This window comes from Notamacropus eugenii, chromosome 4 (genome assembly GCF_028372415.1).
Source record: "Notamacropus eugenii isolate mMacEug1 chromosome 4, mMacEug1.pri_v2, whole genome shotgun sequence".
NCBI classification, from domain to species: Eukaryota; Metazoa; Chordata; class Mammalia; order Diprotodontia; family Macropodidae; genus Notamacropus; species Notamacropus eugenii.
The window spans coordinates 259,099,369-259,125,919 of NC_092875.1; the positions used below are offsets into that span (position 1 = coordinate 259,099,369).

General features: G+C 38.3%; 1 protein-coding gene across 8 annotated transcripts in view; it reads left to right on the top strand.

Moving 5' to 3' along the window:
* LOC140501185 (meprin A subunit beta-like) overlaps positions 1–23,544 on the top strand; it is a 50,928-nt gene extending 27,384 nt beyond the window's left edge. For 7 of the 8 annotated variants that reach the window (XM_072604494.1, XM_072604490.1, XM_072604491.1 and 4 more), the window contains 8 exons: positions 2,145–2,363; positions 3,648–3,800; positions 7,651–7,866; positions 8,603–9,043; positions 11,525–11,710; positions 14,718–14,856; positions 15,853–16,032; positions 23,338–23,544. In XM_072604494.1, coding sequence (XP_072460595.1) covers positions 2,145–2,363; positions 3,648–3,800; positions 7,651–7,866; positions 8,603–9,043; positions 11,525–11,710; positions 14,718–14,856; positions 15,853–16,027 — 1,529 coding nt within the window. In that variant the 3' untranslated portion in view covers positions 16,028–16,032; positions 23,338–23,544. Of the gene's footprint in view, positions 1–2,144; positions 2,364–3,647; positions 3,801–7,650; positions 7,867–8,602; positions 9,044–11,524; positions 11,711–13,970; positions 14,293–14,717; positions 14,857–15,852; positions 16,033–23,337 lie in introns of those variants that run through there. The other variant, XM_072604497.1, reaches the window with a different exon arrangement.
* The last annotated feature ends 3,007 nt before the right edge of the window (positions 23,545–26,551 follow it).

Below are 26,551 nucleotides of genomic sequence, written 5' to 3' on the forward strand. Positions count from 1 at the left end.
TTTTGTAATTTCATTCTAATTTTGGGTACATTGTTTTTGTTTTGCCAAAATCTGTTAGCTTACAATTGCAATGATCCATTTTACCTCTCAGGATCTGCTCTATCTCTTGTGCTGCATTAAACTCTTCCCTCATTTCCTTTATTCTTAGATCTGACAGTTAATTTTTCCTACTCTCTCCTCCTTTGCTTGTGATATCCCTCTTTATGTTTAAATCATGGGTCAGTTTTGACCTTTTATATGTGTATGGAGTAAGATGTTTTTCTCTGCCTGATTTCTACCAGACTGCTTTCCAGTTTTCCTGGAAGTTTTTGTCAGATAGTGAATTCTGGACCCCAAAACTTGGATCTTTGGTCATTTACTTGCATATATTGTGTGCCTCCTTTTTAATGCCACTCAGCTTTATTCAGAGGTCCATCATATATATATCTTTTCTAAAATTCTATCCATCTCCTTAACTTGTTTCTTATTTGTATGGTTTGTCCTTTGTTCTCAAGGGAGACCATGACATTGGGAAGATAATGCTTGCAAGTGAATTGGTTATGAATGATGAAAGCCTGTGCAGTCACCAGCCTCACTTTCTCCTCTGGAGCCATCTGGTTATAGTGGCCAGACATAGGTCAGGACAACTGTAGATGGCCTTGGATTCAGTGGGAGAACTTGGCCCTTTTAAGCTAAGGTCTTTCCAAGTTCTCGCTTAAACTGAGGGAAGTGCCCATTTAGTCATTAGGATTGTTTAAAAAAGTGAGCCAAGGGATTGCCCTTTTAATACCAATCCCCCACCCCAATAAATAAATGAATAAATCAGACCTGGAGGGGAAGACCCTCAGGGTTTCTGGCCAAAAGAGAAACAATTACTATTTAAATTCACTCTGATTTACTAGCTCTAAGAGGGGAAAGCTGAGGTTTCCCACTAGCATATTTTTGCCATCCTATGATTAACTGACCCATAACTCTTAACTTCTCCTTTAAGAGCTTGGATGCTATACCATTTGGTGCATACATGTTTATTATTTATATTACTTCATTGTCTATAGTATCTTTTAGTGAAATGTAGTTTCCTTGATTATCTCTTTTAATCTGGTCTCTTTTTTTGCTTTTATTTAGTCTGAAATCATGAGTGGTAACTTGCCTTTTTTTGCTTCAGCTGAAGCATAATAAATTCTGTTACAACCCCTTATTTTAACTTTGTATGTGTCTTTCTGTTTCAAGTATATTTATTGTAAAAAACCTACTTTTGGATTCAGGTTTCTAATCCATTGTGCTATTTGCTTCCGTTTTATGGATCAATCTATCCCATTCACATTCACAGATATGAGTACTAACTGTGCATTTCTCTCTATCCTATATTCTTCTCCTCCTCCTCTTCCTTATCTCTTATTTAACCCCATAAAAACGTTGCCCTTCTTATCTGTTCTTTCTTATTTTTTTCCTACTCTCTTCTGCATATTTTTAAAAGTGTTTAATCAATTTTCTTTTCTTTCTTTTCTTTTTACTTTTTTCTTTTCTGGCATCACTCTCATCACCCCCTTACAACTCCTGTTACTCTGCACAACATTCAGTCAATCACAACCATTTATTAAGCACCTACTGTGTGTCAACACTGTGCCAAGTTTTGGGGAAACAAGGAAAGGCAAAAGGCAGCTCTTGGGCTTGATAAATTCTACTCAAAGCTTAACCATGGTAATGAAATGATTGTAGTTTATCAAATACCTTTATGTTGTATTGCATATGAAATATGTGCCCATACTACACACTTTTGAAATGTCATGCCCTATAGTACCATGTAACATGACAGTGTGTAGAGTGTGGGCCTGTGAGTCAGGAAGTCCTACATTCCAGATCTGCCTCTGACATGTACTAGCTTTATGACCAAGCACAAGTCATTGAACCTCTCAAGGCCCCCAAGCAATTCTCTAAGTCCATTAGTTAAGTGTAAGTTGCTCATCTACACTGGTGGGAAGAGTTTCTTCATTGAGAACACCTCATACTGATGGTTGAAAATATATGCAAAAAATAGAACTTTGTAAGAAAATATTATTCCCAGTTGCCTTCATTTTGATATAAGATAACCCAAGGTTAATAAACATTAAGCTTTACAATTTAATATTCATATTTTTATATCATTTATTTTATTTTTATTTCAGTTTATCTGAATCATTTCGATATTTCTAATGAAACGGAATCAGACTCCTTGGGTGTTCCCTATGACTACACATCTTTGATGCACTATGGCAAAAATGCCTTCCGAAGGGGAACAGAACCCACAATTATAACAAAAATGCCTAAGTTCCTTGATGCAATTGGACAACGATTGGATCTCAGTGATTATGACATTGAGAAATTGAGTCGACTCTATAACTGCTGTAAGTATCCTGGCCTCTTGGGATCCATGGCTATTTCCACCTGCTCTGAGGGGAAAAATTTCAAACTACTATTTCCTGCAATTAGGAAAAATTTAGTCATAATGAAAACCGAGGGAAGAACATTTAGAATGAAATCTGCATCATTGCAACATAGTGTTTTAGGGAGGCAGTTGGGGGGCCGTTGGTGTAAGGTTAGAAAACCAAGAACAAAGTTATGACTCTGCATGCATTAGCCTTGTCATGTTGGGCCAAGTCAATTGCCCCAGTTTCCTCCGCTATATAACAGAAGTACTATTTTTACCAATCTCCTTAAAGATTCATTTTGAGGAAGGCCGTGTTAACTATAAATCATCACATAACTGTCAGTCATGATTATTGGAATGAGATTTAATTGGCTCCTTCCTAGTGAGAAAACTTTCCCTACCAACGTAGCTCGATGCCTATTTTATAATATATGATCTTAGAGTGGTGCCTTAGGGCACTGAATGACTTGCCTGAAATAACTCCCTTGGACTTGAGATCAGGAAATATTTTCCCCCCACTTTCTTTATGTCCCTAGTGCCTACCACAGTGTCTGGCATATAGAAAAGTGCTTTATAGCAATAAGTGCTAGTTGACTTACTGACTGATGAACACAAACCTTATATGTCATAAATAGGGCCTGATTTTCAAACTAGGGCTCTAGCCACTAGATTGCACTGACTCCTTCAAACACTATGTGGCTACAAGGAAGACTTAATGGCGTTCTTCTTCTAAACAGATCTTCCTGATTGGAAACATAGCTGATCCATTGTGGGGTATGGATTTATATTTGCCCTTGGAAATGTCAGTTTGGCATCAGGATTTCTCTACCAGACAGGTTTTGGAAGGACTGCTACAGAGCCAGGAATAGGTGTATTTGACATATGGAAAACTGTTTTCAGACAGTACCTGGAGGACAATGAAATGAATGAATTCCTAAGGAAGAGAGATGGAAGAAGCTGGACTATTGCTCAGCCAGTTCAGTCATTTGAGGAAGACAGAAAGAAGTAGGCATTGACTCAACACATCCCTTAAGAACATTTCCAAGTTAGGGCAGCTTTATCAAGGTGCTGAGTTCCCTTCTATTTTGGCTCTGTGAGATGGCATTAATCAGAGCTCTTCAGGGCACTCAACTCATTGCCCAAGATTGCCGGCCTCCTTCTCCCCATCAATGCCTTCCTTATTACCCAGTTCAGTTATTCATTGAATTAAAAATAGGTTACCTCCTGACTAAGGAATTCAATGATTTTTTTCTCTCTGTAGCTTCTTCTTTAACTTTTTTGGATTCGTGTGATTTTGAACTGGAAAATATCTGTGGCATGATTCAAAGTTCAGAAGATAGTGGTGACTGGCAGAGGGTTTCACAGGTGCCTGGTGGGCCAGACACTGATCAATCATACCTGGACAAGTGCAGAGGTAACAACAGACAAAGGAGTTGACTCTTACACACCTTTCCTTGTTTTCTTCAGCAGGCCTCTTAGCATTTACCTTTACCAGCTTAGTCATGCCCTAGGGACATTTAGAGTTGCTAGGGGTGCATCTAATCCAACCTCTTCATTTTACAGATGAGGAAACTGATGTTCACAGAGTTTAAGTGACATGCCCAGAGTTACACAGGTAGCCAGTGTCAGAGACCTGATGGGAACCTAGGTCTTGTTGATTCCCAGTCTAGGAAGTTCATCTCCTACATCAGGCTGTTGCTCTAATGGAAGAAGGTAAATGTTGTCTAAATGCAAAATGGGGTCTTGTTTCTAAGATCCATCAGTCTTCTTAAACTTATTATCTAGTTTTAGATTTATTCTAAGAGCAGTTTGGGAATTTGACCTGTTGCTGTAGCAAATTAAAATGATTAAAATCTTCTCTCTTACCTTCCTGCAACAACTTACTGAGGGTGGACGATGGTGAGGTAGAAAGAACAGTGATTCTGGCATAGTAGAACTCTGGATTGGAATTTCACCTGTGATTTTACTTCCAATATGTCTCTTAACCTCCCCAATTCTCAGTTTCCTCTCAAGGGTGGATTTTCAGCTCTAGATTTTTGGTCTGTAGTTCAGATCTTAGGCTTCCAACCTGAAGAGAAATGGCTTAAGCTAGTTTGTCTCGTGTGTGTGTGTGTGTGTGTGTGTGTATGTGTGTGTGCAGGAGGGAATTTAGAAAGGTGTGAGTGGTTATGGATTTTTTCCATTCCCTAGGAATTCTACTGGGGACTGGTGAGTGGGAAGGAAAGAAGGTGACAGGGTACGGGGAAAGAGGAGGAGCCAAAATCTCAAGCCCTCTTTATATTCGAGACAAATTAAGGCTTACCGTTAGTTGTCTGTCCGCCCATTTAGGCCAACAATTCTGTTTGCATCAATTAATACGCTGAGTTTGCAGGGAGTGTCTGAGAAAGGATAGATGGGAGAGGGAATTTTTATAACGCTCTTTGCGGTTCTGCAGGATATTTCACTAAACCATTAGGGCCAGAAGAGGAGAAACGGATAAGATATAATTTCCTAGGGAAAAGAAGTCTCTGTCTGTCTGTCTCTGTTTACCTCTCTCTGTCTCTGTCTCTCTGTCACTGTCTCTCCTCTGTCTCTTTCTGTGTCTCTCTTTCTCCTGTATGCTTTTTCTTCCTTGAAAATTCTAAACTTCTCAGGTGGTCAAAACAAGGGAAAACTCTTTGTAGATGATGTCTCCTTTATTCTAACTGCAATATATTTTCCTTTGAAGTTTGGTTTGGAGTAGTCATCTTAAAACACCATGTTACTAGTCCCACACCTGACAGATCTGTTTCTGGTAACAAACGTAAAACCAGATGCTAAAACTTAGAGTAGTTACACTAGTTTGAATGGTCTGATCAGGACCCTAAGAGAGACAGAATCCTGGGCCTAAAGGTTCAGACGTAGAAGGGGTCTCAGAGGTCATCTTGTTCAAATGCTTCATTTTACAGTTTAGTAAATTGTGGTGCAGGAGTATAAGTGTTTTATTCAAAGTAATAGGGGCAGTGTCAAAGGTAGAATTTGAATCCATATCCTCTGGCTATTGAAACCATGTTATTTACACCATAAAGTTATTAATAATCACTTCTTTATAAACTGCCTAGAGACTAAGGAAACAGACCTGGGGGGTCCCTTTTTTAATTTGCTCATGGAATGATTTTTGGGTAGGTGAGGGAAAATTTGATAAGTGTAAGGTAAGATTGCTCTTGTGTTCAGGGGATGGAAGAAACAGGAAGGTTTACGAAAAGGGGGACAGGCTGAAGTAAGGATCTGAACTCACTTTTTTTCTTTTCCTTGAGTCTGAGAATTATCACTTACAATCAGATAATTTGTTAAGGTATTTTATTCTTTCTACAAATATATTGTGTTTCCCATAAAATGTGAACTCCTGGAGGACAGTGACCATGTTTTACATGTCTCAGTGTTCACTTTGAACACGGGGTTACCTAACAAAAATTAATGAAGAAACCCATAAGTACCTAGTTTAGAAGCAAATAACCCACTCTGGCCAGCCCCATAATCTTTCTAAGGCAAATTTTATTCAGAAAGTTGAGTAAGTAGAATTATAGTGATTGAATATTAGAGCAGTAAGGAACTTTGAGAACATCTGATCCAAGTTTTATACTTTTACAAATCTGAAGATTTTTACAAATGAGAAAACTGAGGGTCAGAAAAGTGAAACAACTAATGAAATTTGAACTGTTTAAACTGGATTGATCACTAGGGAAACTGAGGCAGACATTTCCCTATGCATAGAACAATAATTCTTAAAGACCCCACATCCTCCTTCAGCTACATTTCTCCATTGACACCTGAGGGTGAAACTCAAGGGAGGCAGCCTGGTACATGGGGAGGCTTACCTGAAGTCAGAGGACGTAGGTTCCAATTCTATTATTGTCTTTGCAAAATTGCTTAATCCTGCTGTGCCTAATTTTCCTCATATGTAAAATGAAGAGGCTGAACCAGGTGGCACATGAGGTACCTTTTACAGCTCTGGATCTCTTAAGTTTTTGGTGCCCTCTTTTCTTAATCTTTTAAATACATAGTTACCTCAACCAGGTGGTTATGGTGCATAGAGTCAGAAGAGACCTTAGGTCAAATCTGACCTTAGTTCCTTACTAACTACGTGGTACTAGGAAAGTTGCTTAAAAAAAAAAAAACACAACCTTCTGCCTCAGTTTCCTCATTTGTAAAATAAAGTTAATAATGGCACCTACCTCCTAGGGTTGCTGTCAGATACCTGTAAAGTTCTTAGCTTAGTACACAGATAATAAAAATCACAATATAAAAGGTAGCTATTGTTATTTTCATCATCACGATTGGCTGATAAGACACAAGAATTCAGGAAGAACGCCAGTCAGAGCAGACTATCAAAGGGCCTTCTTTTCTTCAGTGTCACTGTTTCTACAATCCTCAGAACTGAAGGGCATTTCCATTTCCTTAGAGGACATTCACATTCTTGAATTAACCCTAGTATATGCAGTTGTAGAAACCACTTGTTAACTGTGGCAATGAGTCTCTCTCCTTGTTTGGTCTTCCTTCTTCCTTTCTCCCATTCCTGATGGGTGTTTCCTTAGGGGCACATTCCATAGAGCACCTCTGTTCTTGCTGTAGAAGGAGTGGGAGGGCATGTGTGCAGATCTGGAAGAATCTCCAAACTGGACTCAAATTTTCTGTGTAGACATTCATGCTTCAGAAATCACCAAATATGCAAATCGAAGCAAGTTTTGTTGTTGTGGAATGTCTCGATTTAGAAAGTGATGGAGAAAATGATCATGTAGATTAAATATAAAAATCTGTCATGCATACACGTTCTTCCCCCCTCCTAGAATTCTGGTTGTTAAATATTTACCAGCATATCCCTGAACCTGCCTCATTTTGCCTGGCTGTTATGGTAGGGTTTTAAATGATGTTTGAAATGACATAATGGTGTTTGACCCTTTCCATCTTTGCATGCCTCAGTTTTTCCTTTTGCCAAATGTGGTTCATGGAGCCGTGAAAAAGCAAATTGATTCGCTATTGTACATGTAGGGTTTTTTAGGTGTTTTTTACATGTATGTGGCCAATTAATATTTCACTTTGTATTGATTCAGTGAGCTAGTTTTCAAGTCATAACTGTAGCTTAATTTATAGTACACATATGCACATGCATACACATACACATGCATGCATGCACACACACGTAATAAGCTTATCATGGCTTCATATATTAAGTACACCCATCTGTGAAATTTCCCTTCTGGAGCCAAGATCTTCAAATCTCAAGTCTCTTCTTTGTCTTCTCCCAGGCTGTGGTTTCTTTATGCACTTCAACAGCAGTTCTGTGAATGAGGGGGAAAAGGCAATCCTGGAAAGCCGAATATTTTACCCCAAGAGAGGGTTTCAGTGTTTGCAGTTTTATTACTACAACAGTGGTAACAAAGATGACCAGCTCAAGATCTACATCAGACAGTATACCTCAGAACATGATAACAGTTCTCTAACTCTGGTGGATGAAGTAAAAGGTATGAGATTTCATCCTTGGGGAATTAAGGTTGACTTTGGGCTAAAAACTTTTATAGCTCTTTGCTTCCTTTCATAGAACTTGTCAGACGCTTTCTGTCCGATTTGTCTGGGCTTTTCCCCTTTATCATGCCAGGCCTTTTGTCTTTTGATGGTCTGTGACATGCATGGGATTCTTAGCTGGAGAGGACCCTAGCGTTCATCTAGTCCAAGGTTTTCTGTTTTTATTTTGTCTTTCCTATGTAACCCTGGACAAGTAATTTAATTTCTGTATGCTTTGGTTTCCTTTTCTCTCATATGGGAATAATAATAGCACCTTTCTTGTATGATTACCATGAGGATCAAATGAGCTTTTTGTTAAAGTGTCTTGAAAACCTTGAAGTACTACATAATTTCTAGCTATTATCAGTATAAATTCTCACATTCCTGTGAGCAGAACAGAGGTAGAACTTGATCTCTGAATATGGCTGCTTGTCTAACTGTATAACTCTAGAAAAGTTTAGGAGATTACTTCATTAGTTATTGGAAAAGTCCTCAAACATTCCCTCAGGCTTTGTGATCTGGCATGATATCAGGAAGTAAAATTTTGGAATTGAAGAGTGGGTGGAACTATGGCATAGAAACTTACTGATTTGTGACCTACCATTTAGTCCTGGGAGCTGGGAGCTATCTGGTTCACTAGTAATTAAATCAGTAATTGATTGACTTTAAAAAGTTGACATTTCTCTTCTATTATAGATCAAGTCATTGGAACCTGGCAACTCCATTTTGTACCATTGACAGTTACCACCAAATTCAGGGTGGTATTTGAAGGAACTCGAGGTATTGGCGCATCAGCTGGTGGTCTCTCCATTGATGACCTCAACCTTTCAGAAACACACTGTCCTCATCACATTTGGAAGATAAGCAATTTCATGGAACTCATTAGCTCAAGCGAAATCATTTTTAGCCCTCCATTTTATTCTAAAGCAGGCTATGCCTTTCAGATTCAGTTAGATGTAAGTGATCAGAATACGGTAGGGATATATTTCTCTCTGATTTCTGGAGCCAATGATGACCAATTACAATGGCCATGTCCATGGCAACAAGCCACAATGACATTATTGGATCAAGGTCCTGATATGCGTCGGCGCATGTCCAACCAGAGGAGTGTGACTACAGATCCGTTTACAAAAATTGGTTTGTGAATTTTTTCTTTATTCCTGACACAATATACAATTTCACTGGAAAGCTGGGGAGGGAGGGAAGGGAAAAGGAGGAAGAGAAAAAAGGATGAAAATTGAACTAGATTGCTTATCATTTAATAGTGACCACCAGTGGGTCTGGTACAGGATTCTATAGTCTTTGAAGAAGGAGAGTTGTGAAGGAGTATTGCAGTGGTTGTCTGGAGGTGAAGGTCAAGAACAATGGGCAATCAAAGCTCCAACATGGAAACTTGGAACAAGAAGGTCAGCCCATATAATGTATGGGCTGATTCAAAGAATAATCCTTCCCCTCAATTAATTCTCAACCTCTGTTTTTTGTCTCACTCTGGTTCCCTGGTCAGTTTACTTTCCTGGCTATCCTTTGTGCTACCCAACTACCCTGGTCACACTAGGGTTGTATATCATAATGGCATAATTCAGTTCTTGAATAGAGGAGAATTATTAAATAAATGATTGTGGAATGAATGAACAGCTTAAGCAAACTCAGCTGATGAAACAATGGCATTGATAAAGAGGAAAACATTATAATTATTCAATGAAAATTTTGTAAAGATTGGTCCAAGTATCATGCCTGTTTTCTAGTTCCTGAAAAGGAGCAGTATATAGGAAGTGAACTTCTGGCTTCATTATTTTTACTGTACACTCTTGGGGCTTGGTAAGGAGAAAAGAAGAGGGTTTCTCAAAAGATTATTGTGAGCCTGAATTTTGAAATTTATTGTGAAAAGGTTGAACTTCTGTGATAAAGCAGGTAAGAAACATGGTAATCTTAGAGGGAAATAAATGCACAGAACCCATATACAGAAGTCTCCCTCATTATAGATAGACAGACAGATAGACATGTTGCTTTTGTCCTTCTTTCCCAAAGAGGACCAATAACATCTGGAGGGTGATGTCTTGACTTGAAAATGAATTGGATTTAAGTGCGGCAGGGCTGTGCAAAGTTACCAGCCTCACTTTCTCCTCCAAGTCCAGTGGCAAGACAAAGGTCAGTATGCCTGGCAATGGCATCAGATGTAGTGGGAGACCTTGCCTTTTTTAAGCTAAGGTCTTTCCCAGGTCTCAGTTTGTCTGAGGCAACACCCATTCAATGGTTAAAGGACAGGTCAGAATTGAGGCAAAGGATGATCTAGCTTGCCTTCTCAAAGGAATCAATTTGAGAGGGGAAGAGCCTCAAGGTTTCTAGCCAGAACAGAAACAACTGCTATTTACACACTCTGAGCTATTGAAACTAAACAATGTACAAATGAGACTTTGGCTGAGACCTATTATTGGCCCTGGACTCTGAGTGCAGGGCAAGATGACAGGATCAGCTGACAGTCTAGAATGTGCCATCTTTAGAGCCACAGAGAAGAGAGTGGAACTCTCTTCCATAGGGTCAGTACTGATTTCTCTGTTATTTCCTCAATCCATTTTGCTAAGGAACTATAACAGGTAATAGTGAGTTCAGAACATACAGCATAATGGAAACAACATTCCCTGTATGATCTTGAGTAAATTATATTATCTTCCTGGGTCTTAGCTTCCCCGTTCTCAGAATAAGGGGGTTGGAGGAGACCTTCTCTAAGGTTCCTTCTGTTTCTAAATATAGTAACCTTTGATCCAATGTTGTATAATAGCACAAGCGTTCCATGCTATAGAAATAGGGGTGATTTTGGTGCGGTCTGAAAAAAGTCAAAGAACTCTCTTTTGAACTTCTGAGTATATTTAAAAAATTCCCTCAGTTGGTTAAGAAACAGGCATATAAGCAGGAAATGGCCTCTTCAGTAGATTCCATAAGAATCGTTGGGCTCTGTGTCTTTTCATTTTTGAATATCTTGGGGAAGATAGAAGTAGCATGAGCAAAATTGTGAAGTTAAGCAAAGTTTATTTTCTGAATAATCTCTTCCTCCCTTCCCTCTCTCCAGGACCCCTTTTGAGCTCCTAAGTTTCTATAACTGCCCCTGACTAACTTGGGTCCCCTACTTCCGGACCTCATTGGCATGTTGCATTTTTTTCTTGATGTCAGATCCCTTCAAGACTTTGTTTCCCAGCAGGTGACAATCAATAATTTTGACTAATTTAACTAAATAAATTAAATTAATCTGTATTAATATGTTGTCTATCCAGGTACAATATGCTCTTCAGGCAGTTAAAATGAATAAGAAAGCCCCTAAAAAGTGATTCCAATGGTGGGATTACCACAGGTCAGTGGAACAGATATTTTGGGTTAAGATTTTTGGTACCTTTCCAGTTATGTCACATCGATGATCATCAGACCTCTGTCTGTTATGTATTCCTTTAGCATTAAGAATGCAGTAACAAACTCCACAGATCTGACAGAGAAAGTATCCCTGGGCATAAACGCCATTTATTTGGTTGTCATTTTTATACCATTGTACTATCACTTGCTTTTTTCTAACCTCATGAAAACTTGAGCTTACTTGATATGACCCATAAATATGAAGTGCTTTTTCAGGTAAAGAAAATGGAAATTTTTTTTGGGACAAGCCCTCCAAAGTAGGAGTGACAGCGACTTTCCCTAATGGAACATCATATAGCAGAGGCCACACAAGTGGAACCAATTTCTTCATAACCCACCACTGGCTGCAAAGCAGAGATTTTATCAAAGGAGATAATGTGTACATACTTCTGACCATGGAAGGTATGTCAATGCAAGATGACTCTCCTGTACAGAACGTTTTTCTTTTTCTAGTAAATTTATTATTTTAAGAATTCATTAAAATTTTTTTTTGAGCTCAGTATTCTTTCCTTCCCTCTCACCTTTCCCGCATCCATTGAATTAAAGGCAAGAAATATCATACAAATTGTCCAAATAAAATCATATAAAACATAATTACATATTGTACTGGGTAGATGGTATAATTTTTCCGTGTTCTCTTAGCTTGCACTTGACCACCCTTTATGTCTAAATGTGTACCCATTTTGACCTTATCTTGGTGTAGGATGTGAGTTGTTGGAGTATACTTAATATCTGCCAAGCTGCTTTGCAGGTTTTCCAGCAATTTTGATCAATTAGAGGGTCCTTGTGTCCAAAACTTGGATCTTTGGGCTTAGCAAATATTAGATTACTGTGACAATTTAGTACTGTGTATTGTGTATCTGTTCTATTCCATGGATTCATCATTCTTTTTTCTTAGTACCAGATTGTTTTAATCATTACTGTTTTGTAATATAGTTTGAAATCTGGTATTGCTAGGCTGTCTTCCTTCACATTTTTTTTCATTGATTCCCTCCATGTTTTTGACTTTTTGTTATTATTTTTCTAGCTCTAGAAATAATTTTTGGTAGTTTGATTGGTATGACACTGCATAGGTAAATTATAGTACGTGTAAATAAATATTTAATATAAATTTATATGTATAATATATATAGTATATATAAAAATTTAGTTAGAATTGTCATTTTTATTATGACAATTTATAGAATTGTCATTATTATATATTGACTGGATCTAAGCTTCTCAGAACAAGTCCCCTTAATAAAAGAATCTGTTCTGTAAAATCTGGATTCAGTCAAAAGCCCACACTCAAGGATCTAGAAGGCCACATGTGGCCTCGAGGTTGCAGGTATGTATGATCTCTTAGGTACCTTTTAAATCAACAAAGTTCTATGATGTCTATTTCGGTAGCTCATTGTGATTCTTGCTTATCTTGTCGCAGAGAACACACATAAAGATGGAAAGAGACTGTCTTAGGTTTGTTGTAGAAAGATTCGGAAGAAAAGAAGGGGAAATATGTCATGCATTTTATGATATATATGACATTCTATGTCTTAGGGAAACAAACCAAAACAACTGAAATTTGAAACAAAAGGGGCTCTAAATCACGGGCCTGTGACTTAAAAAAAAGATTTTGATAAGTGTATTTCAGTGTAACTGTTTTCATTTTATTTTATTCATTTAAAAACATTCTGAGAAATGGTCCATAGGTTCCATCAAATTTCCAAAGGGGTCTGAGACACAAAAAAATTTAAATGTCATTTAAGTCACACAAAGCCCAAACAATTCATTCCTATTTTAAAGTAAGCTTTATTAATTTTTTTTTGTTTTTCAGTCTTATTGTTTCTGGAAGTTGTATGTGTGTTTGTGTTTCTTTGCATAAATTTCTAGTAGTAAAAATTATCCATTTAGTTCTTAAAACAGGTGAGCTGTGGCAATGCGTATCAACACTTCAAAATATCCATGATTTCAGCCTGATGGGTGCACTCTCTCCCCTGACCTGAATTTTAACCCTCACATTGCTTAGTACAACAGAGCCTCAGATCATATCCTGATAGCATTTGCTGTTTTCCAAAGTATAGATGTTTACTGAAAATTTAACAATCAGCTTTTGTGAGCTGGTTTGAACTAGCTCTAGCATATCCCTGGACCTGCCAGAGCTTGTACTTTACTTATGTACTTTACTCAAAGTACTATGTACTTTACCTTTGAATACCCTGGATCACTTCTGCACCATAACAAGGAATCAGAGTATATTTCATATTGTAATTTTCATAGTTTTCATGTTGTATTAATTAGAGCTAAAATTTTTTCATGTTAAGCACACCTTGTAGGAAACAGTGTGGCATAGAATATAGAGAAGTAGTATCAGAGTCAGGATGATCTGGTCCCTGTTCATACTGACCATGTGATCCTGGGCAAGGTCCTTAATCTCTCAGAAGGTCAGGGATCTCTCCAAGACTATAAATTGGAGATTAATTGTCCATTTGTACTGCTAGAAGAAGTTTCCTCACTGTAAGCTTTGTACACTAGTGAAATTAAAGATCTGCACCAAATCACCCAACACACCTCGGGCCATCTCTAGGCCTCAGTTTCCTCATCTGTAAAATGAAGGGGATGGAACTCTCTATAACTTAAGGTCCCTGGCTCTAACATGTTGTAGTCTTTGCTCTCTCTGATTTAGCAGGTTAAGAGTTGAGAAGAAGTCTTGTGATAGCAGATGACCCAGTTTATAGTGTCGGAAAATTTTGACTTTCATGTGTTTGATAGAAGAAACACCAGATCACATCCCTTGTTGTGCATCTTGTAGTGTCCTGTTCTTATGGAGAGAGATACATATTTCCATAGGCCACAAAAGTGACATCTTCATCAATTCTTCCAGGTCCTGTATTAATCATACAATTGTAGTTTTATCTTTGTGTTTGTTGTGCCTGGCCCATAGCAGTTGCTTAAGGCACAGGTGTTTTCTGATTGATGAATAAAATCAGGTAAAATGTGTTAACTGAGCTCTGAGATTTAACTGTGCCAGTTTCTCTACTCTGAAACCTCCTAAAACATACAGCATGCCTTTCTTCATTAGAACACTTGTGTCTTCTACAATATTCCCATCAAACAGTCATCTATCCTCCCCTTGATCTCCAGTGATGGGAAATTCAGCTGCTATTGCCTCACCCTTCAGTTTATCTTGTATCTGCTCTTTATATCTTTTATGTATATGGTTATTGTTGTCGATTCCTTTATAAATGGACACACCTTGAGAGCAGGGACAGGCTATTTTTTTCTTTTCTTTGTATCCCTGGCACAAATTAAGTGCTTAATATTAGTTAATGATTTTTGACTGATTTGCTCGACCTTCAGTTCTACAAGACTCTAAGTGCATGGTTATTAAAACAAAACCCAACCTCCATCCATGCGCCATTTTCTCCTTTAGATATATCACATCTCCTTTACACTGAGCCACCATCATCTATCCCAGTGTCTCCATCAAAACCTAATGTAAGTGGCTGTGAAGGATTCACTTGTGAGAACGATGGTGTCTGTGTTATCCGCCATGACAAAGCGGAATGCAGGTAAGGAGACAGCTTTAGCATCTCCAGGTATACACTGATCTTCTTTGTGAAATGTCTTCAGTTACAAAAAAAATCGGTTTGAAAGTTGGTGAAAGGTGAGTTCCCCTGACTGTAACTCTCACATTACTGTCCACAGAATATTTATAGAATCTTATGATCATAGACTCAGAATCGAAAAGGACCTGAGCCGTCACTAAATCCAACCCTCTGAGAGGTCCCACAGGTAGAAGATGATCCAGGAATTGAACCCAAATCCTCTGATTCCACATACAGTGTGCTTTCCATTGCAGATGCCACTGTACTGTAATTAATTTCATGTCCTTTTATGGCTAGTAGTAAAAATAATGACATTGCCTGAATTCTAATGGAATACTATAATGTACATAATACATAGAGTTTTGGACAGCGAGTCTGGAAGACCTCGGTTTAATTCTTACCTCAGATACTTATTGGCCACCTCCCAAGGCAAGTCAATTAATCTCTGAGTCTCTTTCTTGGACATCATAATGCCTATGGTGTTTGCCTAACAGGGTTGTTTACAGGCCTAGATGTAATAATTTCTGTAAAATGCTTTGTCAGTTTGGTAAAGTACAATACAAATACATGGCATTATGATCATACTTCCAGTCACCCAGGTTCTCGAGCATAGTCTCATCCTCAGCTCCTCTTTCTCACTAACTGTATATATCTAATCAGTTGCCAAATTTCGTCTTTTAGGGCAATAGAAAATGTTGGATTTGGAGCCGATATATTAGGGTTAGAATCTTGGTGCCATTATTTCCTACCTGTATGACCATGAACAGAATGGTGTTGTGAAAGATGAAGTCATAACGACTCAAGTCGACATTTTCAACTGATCAAAAATGTACTTTTCCAGTGATCTTTCCTCCTTTGTGATGACTGACATCTGTTTGAAAATGACCAGGATGAATGTTTACCAAATAACTTTCTAAACATGTCTTGCTATATTTCAGAGTCTAATTTCTCATTCTGTAGGTGTCAATCAAGTAAAGACTGGTGGTACATGGGAGAAAGATGTGAGAGGAAGGCCTCCACCATCGATGCCATCATTATAGAAGTTTTGTTCACTGCAATTGTATTTGCTGTTATGTTGGCAGTGACTCTTGTGAGCATCTACTGTGTTAAGAAAAAATACAGTAAATCACCTTAGAAGATGTAAGTATGCAATAATGTAACAGAACACAAATTATAAAAGAAAACCACAGAGTCATTATTATAACAAATCTTGGTCCCAGAGAATAAATAATGAAATATGTTCCCTTCTTCTTGGCCGAGAGGTATGGAATTACTGTGGCAGAAGATTGCATATGGTCATTGTAGTACTTACTTTTGTTTGACTGATTTTTCTTTGTTATAAGAGAAGGTTCAGAGGGACACAGAGAGATATACCCCCAAAATGGTATAAAAATAGAAATTATCAATGGAACTAATTTTTACAAAGAAAGACAAAGGATAGAATTACTTCAGGCAGATAAGCGGCACAGTGGAGAGAGTGGAGAAGACTCACCTTCCAGAGCTCAAATCTGGTTGCAGGGTGACCCTGGACAAGTCATTTAACCATGTGTGCCTCAGTTTCTTCATGTATTAAATGAACTGGAGAAGGAAATGGCAAACCACTCCAGTATATTTGCCAAGAAAACCCCAAGAGGCATCGTGAAGAATCAGACACAATTGGAACTGAACAGCAAAAATGTAAGAACTACACATAGTAGGTGAGCACAGGGGTCCAAACATTTCCTTCTAGCCTCTCAGGCTTATTTTTCTTCCACAGTAGTTATGACAGGTGCTATTATTTCCTTATTTTACAAAAGAAGGTTACCAAGACAGACAAAGGTTAAGTGACTAACCCAGGGCCACATAGCTAATAAGTGTTTGAATCAAGATTTGAGTTCTTGTTTTCCTGACTCCAGATCCAGTGCTCTATCTTCTAAACAACCAACCTGCCTCTTAAAGCCAACAGACCTGTTCATATTGTATAGCTAGTATCCAAGGTAGTATTTGAGCCCTAATCTCCCTAACTCAATGCCTTGCACTGTTTCTTTGATTAAAAAGTTCAGATGGACAATTTTTTGTTGTCCATCCACATATTACACAGTGCTTTCAAAAAGGAAATGATTTTGTTTTTTGAATACTTTTTGTTTTGAATTTGTATTGAAATATGTGATATCCTAGGAGTTTAGTCCTAGTAATGAAACCAGAGTAGAAGGAAATTGGTAATTCCACTAATCTTTCTGCTCTTTTACTGTCTTACTTCCATCTCCCCATTCAGTTTATGGAAAAGATAGACAATGTCATGTCACCACACAGAGAAGAGAAAGCATAGATTTCTTTAGTATCTTCTCCCTGACTTCTTACCTGCTGACTCATACTTTCTCTGAGGAAGGACTGAGGGATAATGTTGATGATGGAGTGTTGGGGGGAAGTAGGGTCTTAAGGGAGAACAATGCTACAGGAGGACCTGGCTCTATTAAGTTCTTGTGTCTGATTCTTATGACCTCTCTGACCTTGAGCAATTTGTTTAATGTCCTTGGGTCTGTTGGCTCTCCTGTGACGTGAGGGCATGAGGTCTGGTGGCTTCAGAGGTGCTTTTCAGAATATAGATAGCTATGACTACTTAAAGGCCTTTCTTGTTGGCCCAACAGTGAGGGGGAGGCTTAAGGGCTTACTCGACTGGAGAAGGTTCCTGAATGTTATCATGCAGAATTAGTAATGAAGATGGAAGAGTGCAGCAAAGATCTTCCAAATTGGAATCCCATAATTTGTAAATTTCAAGTTAGCTAGATTCTCATCCTTGATGCCACATTCTCCCTCCCCCTATATTCAGTTGCACAAATATACTCTTTTTACTTTCCCAAGATCTCTCATATTCACCTCTTTTTTCATTCTTATAGAGCCACCACCCTAGTTCAGGTCTTCATCATTTCTCCCTGGTCTCTTTCCCTCAAGCCTCTCCTCATTCCAATCCATCCTCCACACAGCTACCAGGATGATTTTCCTAAACCATGTGTAACACCAATGTGATATTCAATACCTAGGTACTTCCTCGGTTGAACAACAAAATACAATAAGCTGTCTTCATTCAAGACCAAACCAAAATATTTATTCAGAACATCACTATTGAGATACCAGAAAACAAGACTTAATAAAGTCACAAAAATATTTGTACACATCATCAACCCAGGGAGCACCGATATCTTAAGCGTTCTTACAGTCCAGCCTCTCCACAAGCAAGTCCCCTTAGTCAAGTTCCTCCATCTGCCACTTCCTCTCCCTCCAAGCAATACAATACATGTGGTTTTCAAACAAAGGCTTGGCACCTGATTGGCTTAGCTCCTAGAAGCTTGAAAATCTATATGCCTCAGCACTTAATTGGAAAGGTATAGAAAAGAGCTTGATTGACTCTGCCTCGAGGCTTTATGTGACTCAGGATGTGTCGCAGCTGTGAACTGGGTTGGAGCTCAAAGCAGTAAGATATCTGTGATTGAAATACCTGTGTACTTTTAGACCTGGGAACATGGCCCATGGAACACATGTGGTCACATAGGCCTATTAATGGACAGGGAAGATGTTTATATTCCATTAACTTTACACCATGTCACCCCAGGATTCAGTAAATTCCAGTGGATTCCCTATTACCTGTAGGATAAAATACAGATTTCTTTCTTTGATATTTAAAGCCCTTCACAACTTGATTTCATTAAAATACTCCATTATTCATACATTATTCTCTATATGTTCACCGTTCTAAAGCATAGACCTACTTGTTACTCATACATGACTCCCCACCTCTCAGCTCTAGGCCCTTTCTACTAGGCTTCTCCCATTCCTGGGAAGCATTCCCTCCTTTTCTTTGTCTCTTAGAATCCCTGGTTTCCTTTCAGATTCAGCTCAAATTCCTCTTTCTGTCTGAAGCCTTGTTTCTACTTTATATGGATTTAACACACATACTCACACATAATATAAATGTGTATATATATAAAATAGGATGTGCCTATCCACCAACACACATGTGTATATATGGGTAAGTGTGTATTCCTCATTAGAAAGTAAGTTCATTGAGGAAAGAGACTGGATTGTTTTTGTTTTTTGGTCTTTGTATCCCTAGCATCTAGTGAAGTGTCTTTGACACAGGAGTTATTTAAGACACTGGATAAATTCTTAAGTAATTCATTGAGATTAATACAAACTAGAGATAGACAGAAAGAGAGAGACTGGGAGAGACAGAGAGAGAGAGGTAATAACCATGGGGATCAGTAAAGAACTCTAGTAACAGATGGCACCAGAGTTGTGCTCTATACTAAATGGGGAGTTCTATTAGAAATGTATAACAGACAGAGAAAAATTTTGCCAAGGCACAAAAGGAGACAGAATAACATTTATGAATCATGTTTGAAAAAGTTAACAGATTTTGCTGGACTATAACACAGATGTCATTAAGGGCATAGGAAAAGAATGAAAAAAATGTACAAATTAATTGTACAAAATAGAAAATAAATACAATTTTAGAAAATAGAATACAACTTGCAAAATAGAAAATTTGTACAAAATACAAAATTAAATTAAATTTGTACAAAATAGGAAATAAACACAAGTTAATTTTAATGGGGAAGCACTAGCACCTAGAAAGATCAGAAAAGGCCTCAGGTAAACTAAACATTAAAGGAGCAGAGGAATTCTAAGGGGCAAAAGGAGAAATTAGAAATGTAGAAATGAGGGACAGTCTGTGCAAAGACACAGAAATGAGAGATGACATGTCTTGGGTGAGGGACACCTAATAGGCTATTTGACTAAACAGGAGCATGCATGTCAGACAGAAGTATGCAACTCTGGAAAGGGCTGGAGCATGTGCTTAGCACATAATATGAGCCTAGAGATCATTGAGTGTGGAGTCAAAGACACTGGGTTCAAATCTCACCTCCAATGCTACCTACTGGTATGATGCTAATAGGCAAGTTAAGAAACTTCCCTGGGTCAAGTTTCCTCAACTATCAGATGAGGGAGTTAGACTGGATGACTTCTGAGGTCCCTTCCATGTCTAGATCTACGATCCTATGAATGACTGATAGAAATGAAATTCAAGGTATATTGATTGATCATGTTGAGATTGAGATGCCAATAGGACTTCCAGGTGAACTTTCTGGTAACATAGGCCTTTAATTCAGGAGGTATGTTATGGGTGAATATATGTGTATATAAATATTCATATAGATAAGGCTATGTGGAGGGAAGATGTATCTATTCCTTTTTATAGCTATCCACATATCTATATCTATATATCTAGGATAAGTCATCTGGATAGAAATGGCAATTATGCATATGAGGGCTAAAGAAGTCACCAAAGGAAAGAGTGCAGAGAGAGAACAAAATTCTAGACCAGAACCTCTTGTGATGCTCACACAGTGGCTAGAGGGAAGATGAGTCATTCATTAGACTTCATTTTATAGTTGATTAATCAAAAGTTAGGGCAGAAAAAAAAATATTTTTAAAGTTTACCTTAAAGCAAGACATTGGAAAACAACCAATTTAGTCAACAGGCTTACCATTTTGTTGATAAAATGTGCCTAAAAATTTTACAAAATTTACAAATTGTTTTATGGATGTCAGATCTGATACTGAGAGATTTCAGAGGCCAACAGTGGATTCAATGAGTAAATATCCTGAACCTTCTTCCATCAGCTAGGGTTGCTAGGTTGGTCAGGTTGAATGGAATCGAGGTCAATGTTGAGGAATGGAACTAGGGAAGAGAGGGATGTAACCAGAGAGGAGATGACCAATAGAATTATGCAGATGGGACAAGGCAAGACATTTCCTAGAAGGAGAAAGGGAGAGATAGAATGGGGTAAATGATGTCACATAAAAGAAGCAAGAAAAAGCTTTTAAAATGGAAGGGAAGAGGAAGGAGGTGAGAGGGAATGAGTGAATATTACTCTCATTGGATTCGGCTTAAGTGGGGAATAACATACACAATCTATTCGGTATCTTACCCTACAGGAAAATGGGGGGGAATAAGATGGGGAGATGATAGAAGAGAGGGCATATGGGAGGGTAATAGTTGGAAGCAAACAATTTTGAATAGGGACAAAGTTAGAGGAGAGAATAGATTAAATGGGGGGGCAGGATAGGATGGAGGGCAATATAGTCTTTCACAACATGACTACTATGGAAGTGTTTTGCACAACTACACCTGTATAACCTATATTGAATTCCTTGCCTTCTCAATGAGACTGGGAAGGGACAGAAGAAGGGAGAGAATTTGGAACTCAAAGTTCTGAAAACAAACGTTAGAAATTGTTTTTACATGCAACTGGGAAATAAGATGTACAGGCAATGGAGTATTGAAATCTATCTTGCCCTACAAGAAAGTGAAGGTGAGGGGATAAGAGGGGGATAGGGTGATAGAGGGGAGGGCAGACAGGGGGAAGGGGTAATTAGAGTGCTTGCCATCTTGTGGGGGTGGGAGGTGAGAGATGGGGAGAAAATTTGGAACTCAAAATCTTGTGGAAATGAATATTGAAGACTAAAATAAATTAACAAAAAAAATGAAACTGGAATGAAAAAAAGATATTTCCTAGTAAATCTGCAAATATTATCTAAGACATGGAAAAGCTATAGTCTGGGCAATTAAAACATCACCATCATGATCATCATCACACATGTAAATTGACCTTGTTATGTTTTCCCTCAAACCTCGAGTTTTCTAAACTTTCTTGTTGATGATGACATCACCATTCTCCATTTCACCCAGGATCATAACTGGGGTCATCCTCAACTTCTCATTCTTTCTTTTGCCATATGCATTCTGCTTCTAAGTCCTGTTATAATTCTCCCTTTGTAATGTTTCTCCTGTATGCCACCCACTCTCCCCTAACTCTGCTACTACCCTGGAGCAGGACCTCCTAAACTCACACCTGGACTATTGTCACAGCCTTTTTGGTTGATCTCCCTGAATCTACTCTCTCCCCTCTCCAGTCAGCTGTCATAGTGATCTCTGTAAAACACAGGTCTGACCATATCATGACACTCTCCATTCCATAAATTCCAGGGACTCCCTATTACCTCCAGGATCAAACATAAACTCCAGTGGCTTTAAACACCATTCATAACCTAGCCCTTTGACGTCTTTCCCAGCTTATTAAACCTCACTCCCCTCTCAGTACTCAGGAAGCAGTGACTGTCCTCTTCTTTGTTCTTCATCCAAGATACTCACTACATTTCCCAACTCTGCATTTTCATGGACTGTGCCTCATGCCTGGAGCTCTCCTTCCTCATCCTATTCTCTGGCTTCCCTAGCTTCCTTCAAATGTCAACTAAAGTTCTACTTCCAACAAAAAAGCCTTCCCAATCCTCTGTTATCCTAGCACCTTCTCTCAGAGACCACCATCAATTTATCTTGCATGTATCTTGTTCATTCATAGTAGTTTGCATGTTATCTTTCCCACTTAGTGTGTGAGGTCTTTGAGAGCAGGGCTGTTTTTTTTCTTTATATGCTCAGCATTCAACACAGTGCCTGGCACATAGTAGGTAGGTGCATAATATATGCTTGCTAACTTGACTCAATAGAGCTCTTTAAAGTAAGCCAAGTACTTAATATAAGTCATCTCATTTGGTCTTCAGAATAACCTTCAGAGGAAGGTGCTGCTATTATCTCTTTTATAGATGAAATAAAAGAAAGGGAGAAAGAGAATTTTTTTTTAAAGAGTAGAGAGAATAACAATTCACATATGTGTAGTGTTCAGGGTTTTCAATGTTCTTTTCTCATAATCACCTTGAAAGAAAGGTAATGCAAGTACATTTTAATGAGAAAATTGGACTGGGAAGATTGAAAATTGTCAGTGAGGGAGATTTAAGAGAATGTTTCTTGCAAGATAACAAGCCAAGGTGCAGGATCATCCTTCCAAATGCAAGATTTCTATTCTCACTTTAATTAAATATTTTCCTACAGTGAGGGACCTTTTAAAATCTTACCCAATGCAAAAACATTCATAACCATCTCACTGTTAATGGGGATAGAGTGGGGCCATAGATAATTAGATTGGACCTTAAAGAGATCTCCCCAAAGGTCTGAGTAATCCTTTGGGCAATCTCTCCCACCTCAAATTTCCCAAGAGGTCTTTATAATTGCGTCTTCTATGGCCCTTTCACACTTTGCTTTTTTCTTACACGTTGTATTAGATTATAAAGTCTCCTGAGGTCAGAGACAGTGTGATTTTTTCACTTTTGTATCCCCAGTGTCTAGCATATTCCCTTGCTCATCAAATTTGAGAAATGTTCTTGAACATTTCAATCAAGTTTGGTGAATCTCAGAGGCAGTGGATAAGGCTGAACGACACCATGGAATGGTTCCAGAAAGCCATTGATAAGGACTTCATTTAAAAATTAGACCATTTCATTGGGATTCATTAAAATAACAATTTCACATTTATGAATCATGTCATAAGTTGTTCTCTCTCCTTTTCGTAGAACATATCTTCCTGAAACCAATTCTGAAGATATTAAACAACAACAGCACTGACAATAGAAAATAACCAGAAAATGCATTGTCTTTTCATCATGGATTCACTCAGAAACAGATTTCAGCTGTGGAAAATGACCATTTTTGTAACCTCTGATCACTTTGTTCTGCTGAAAACAAGCTCTCTGTAAATAAATGGAAATACTGTCAAAGGAGTTTTTGTATAAGTTATTCAATATCTGTGTCACATTGGCATATTGATATGTTTGGAGGAAGTACCTCAGATTGTTCATGAAGGAATTCCTTGACCATCACAGGACTTTGCAAACCTTCAGAAGTGGGATATCAAATTCCTAACCTTTGGGGTGTGGGGAATGTCACCTCCACACAATTCCAGTCCTCTCCTAGGCCTCCTTTGGCTAGAGGTAACCTAGCTCTTTTAGGATGTGGGATTGAGCGAGACCAAGCATTGGATTTGGTGTCAGGACCTGGGTTTGAATCATATCAATGTTCCTTTATTATCTTTATAAACTAAGGGAAAGTACTCATGGGTGCTTTGGTTTCTGTACCTACAGAATAAGAACGTTGTACTTTCTCCCACCTCATATCCAAACAGTTAATAAATCTGGTTGAATTCACGTCTGCAAAATCTTTTTCATTCACCTCTTCCTCCATTCCCACTGCCCCTTCATGAGCACACCTGATTGGAATATTGCAATAACTTCCTTCCAGGTGCCTCTTTGTCCAGTTTATCAAAACTTCAGAACTACTTCCAGTATCCTTTTCCTCATGTATCGATATGGTTATGGCACTTCTAAAATTTTTTTTCTTATCTCCTGAATACAGTTTATACTCCTCTGCTTGGCATTCAAGCTCCCACCCCCCTGCCTCCAACCTAGCACCACCAATCCTTCCAAGTCTTTGTTCATATTTTTCATCTTTAAGCATTAACATTCCAGCCAAACTGGCCACCTCTAACCTCTCTAAAGATGCATCCTACTCTCATGCCTCAAGGGCTTTGCTCAAGCTCTTTCCTAAGCCTAGACTACATTTTCTTCTCATTTTTACCCATTGAAATTGCACCCATCTTTTAGAGCAGTGTTGTCAAACTTAAAGAGAAATGGGGCCCCTAAAACTGCACATGAGAATCTTGGGGGCCACACGTTGACTTTGAAAATGACATTAACATCAGTTGTATTGTATTTTTATTTATTTGATTAAATATTTCTCATTTCAATTTTAGTCTGGTTCCGTCTGCACTCAAGAGTTTTGTGGGCTGGATATTCCAGAAGGCAAAAGATATGGGCTTACAAGCAAGAATAACTTACCCAGCAAAACTGAGTATAATGCTACAAGGGAAAAGTGGATTTTTGATGAAATAGAGGATTCTATTCTGAGCATTCCTGAAGAAAAGACCAGAGAAATTGATCTTTATTCAGTTTCTGTGAAGAAACATTGAAGTAAAAGAAATTACTCTGAGATCCTCCATTGTATTTTTTATGCCTTCGTCTTAAGTTTTGTTAGGAATTGCTTATTATTATGTCTGTTAGTTGTAGGGCAAGAAGGTTATTTATGATAAGATGCATTCATCAGGATCTTTAGTTTCTCAAATTATGCATATCATCAGTTAAGGAACACAATAATGCCCTCTAGCCAGGCTTGGCTCTTCACCAATTCCACGTTGCTGGGTGAGGACTCAATGACAAAAAAGGCCAGTTTAGCTGCCTTAACATATTTAGATGTGTGGTTCTGAGTAGTTTGTGTGTTCCCTTGAAAGGGATGCAAACTCTGAGGGTAATGGGCCACTTTGATCTGTCTGAAGTCCCAAGTAAAGCTGATTGGTTCGTGGTTTGGTGGTGTGCCTCAGTGGGTCCCAGGACTGGCTGTCCTAATGAGGCAATACATGCACCCTCAGCTGTAACCAGGGAAGAGCAGTCATCTAATCAGCAAGCCTGATTGTTATTAATTATTATAATATAATGCTAATAATATGTTATTATTAAGTGCCTACTGTGTACCAGGCACTTCGCTAGGGACTTATGATATGAAGAAAAATAAACAGCCTCTGATCTTAAGAAGATTACATTCTATTTAATACTACAAGGACCAGGCTCATTAAATGACACAAAAATTTTCTTTGTCCTTTGAGGTATTCTCAAATTCCAGTCTTTATTTTAATAGGGCTTTGTCCCAGGTACAAAAACCCAGTGAGGGTTGGTATGATACTCCTCCCTACCACTAGAACCCAGAGCCTGCTATCCCCATACGTAGTACCTAGCAGTACTCTGTCAACCCATGTGCCCTGATGAACTGTAGCAGAAGAAATTGCTGATGGCAGAAGCTGAGGGATGGGAGAGGACATGGGGGAGGTAACTTGCTTCTCTGACAATCGTGCCTGAGGTCAGAATAGGACAAGATGCCCCAAACACCTTTTTCTCCCTACCCCTTTGCCCTGTGAGCCCTGGGTATAGACTCATTCTCTTTCAGGGTGACTTTTGATAAATGACAATAAGGAAAATGGAAATATAAACAAAAATGAAACTAACATTTAACTTTTTGGGGAAGTTTTAGTTATGTATTCTCATCAATTTGCAATTTGAAAAAGAGATAGTGATAATCTTTGGGAATTAGATTTCAGATTCTGTTATCATGAGAGAAGATTTCCAGTTTCATGCATATGAATATATCCGCATAGAATCCTCAAGGCACAGAAAGGCAAACTGATAAATCTTATTAGTTATTCTTACATGGATTCCTAGAACAAAACGTTTTGGCTAATGCCTAGGGTCATAGTTTAAATTGTTGACATTAAGTTTTCTTTTGAGGAAAATGTGAGAATTATGTTTATTTGCCTTGATGTAGATAAATTATATTTACTCCCAGTTAAACAGGCCAGTTTCCCTTTCAGACAATTACTTTGAGACCAACTAAGGCTGCACCTCCAGCTGAGCTCCACAGCACACGTATATTTCCTATTTGCAAAGGCTATGGCATATGTTTATAAGAGCATGGATATCAAGATTAGACAGTAAACATGTCTCCTCCTCTGAGCTGCCCAAAGAATATTATAACTAACTTCATCTCATTATCAATAATAATAAATAACCAGTACAGTATACTACTTAAAGTGGGATGAAAAGATTCTCCTGAAAAGTGGGGTGAAATGATGTCTTAATCTGCCTACGTACCAGGTTGCCTGCCCTTAAGTTGATGACTTTTCCT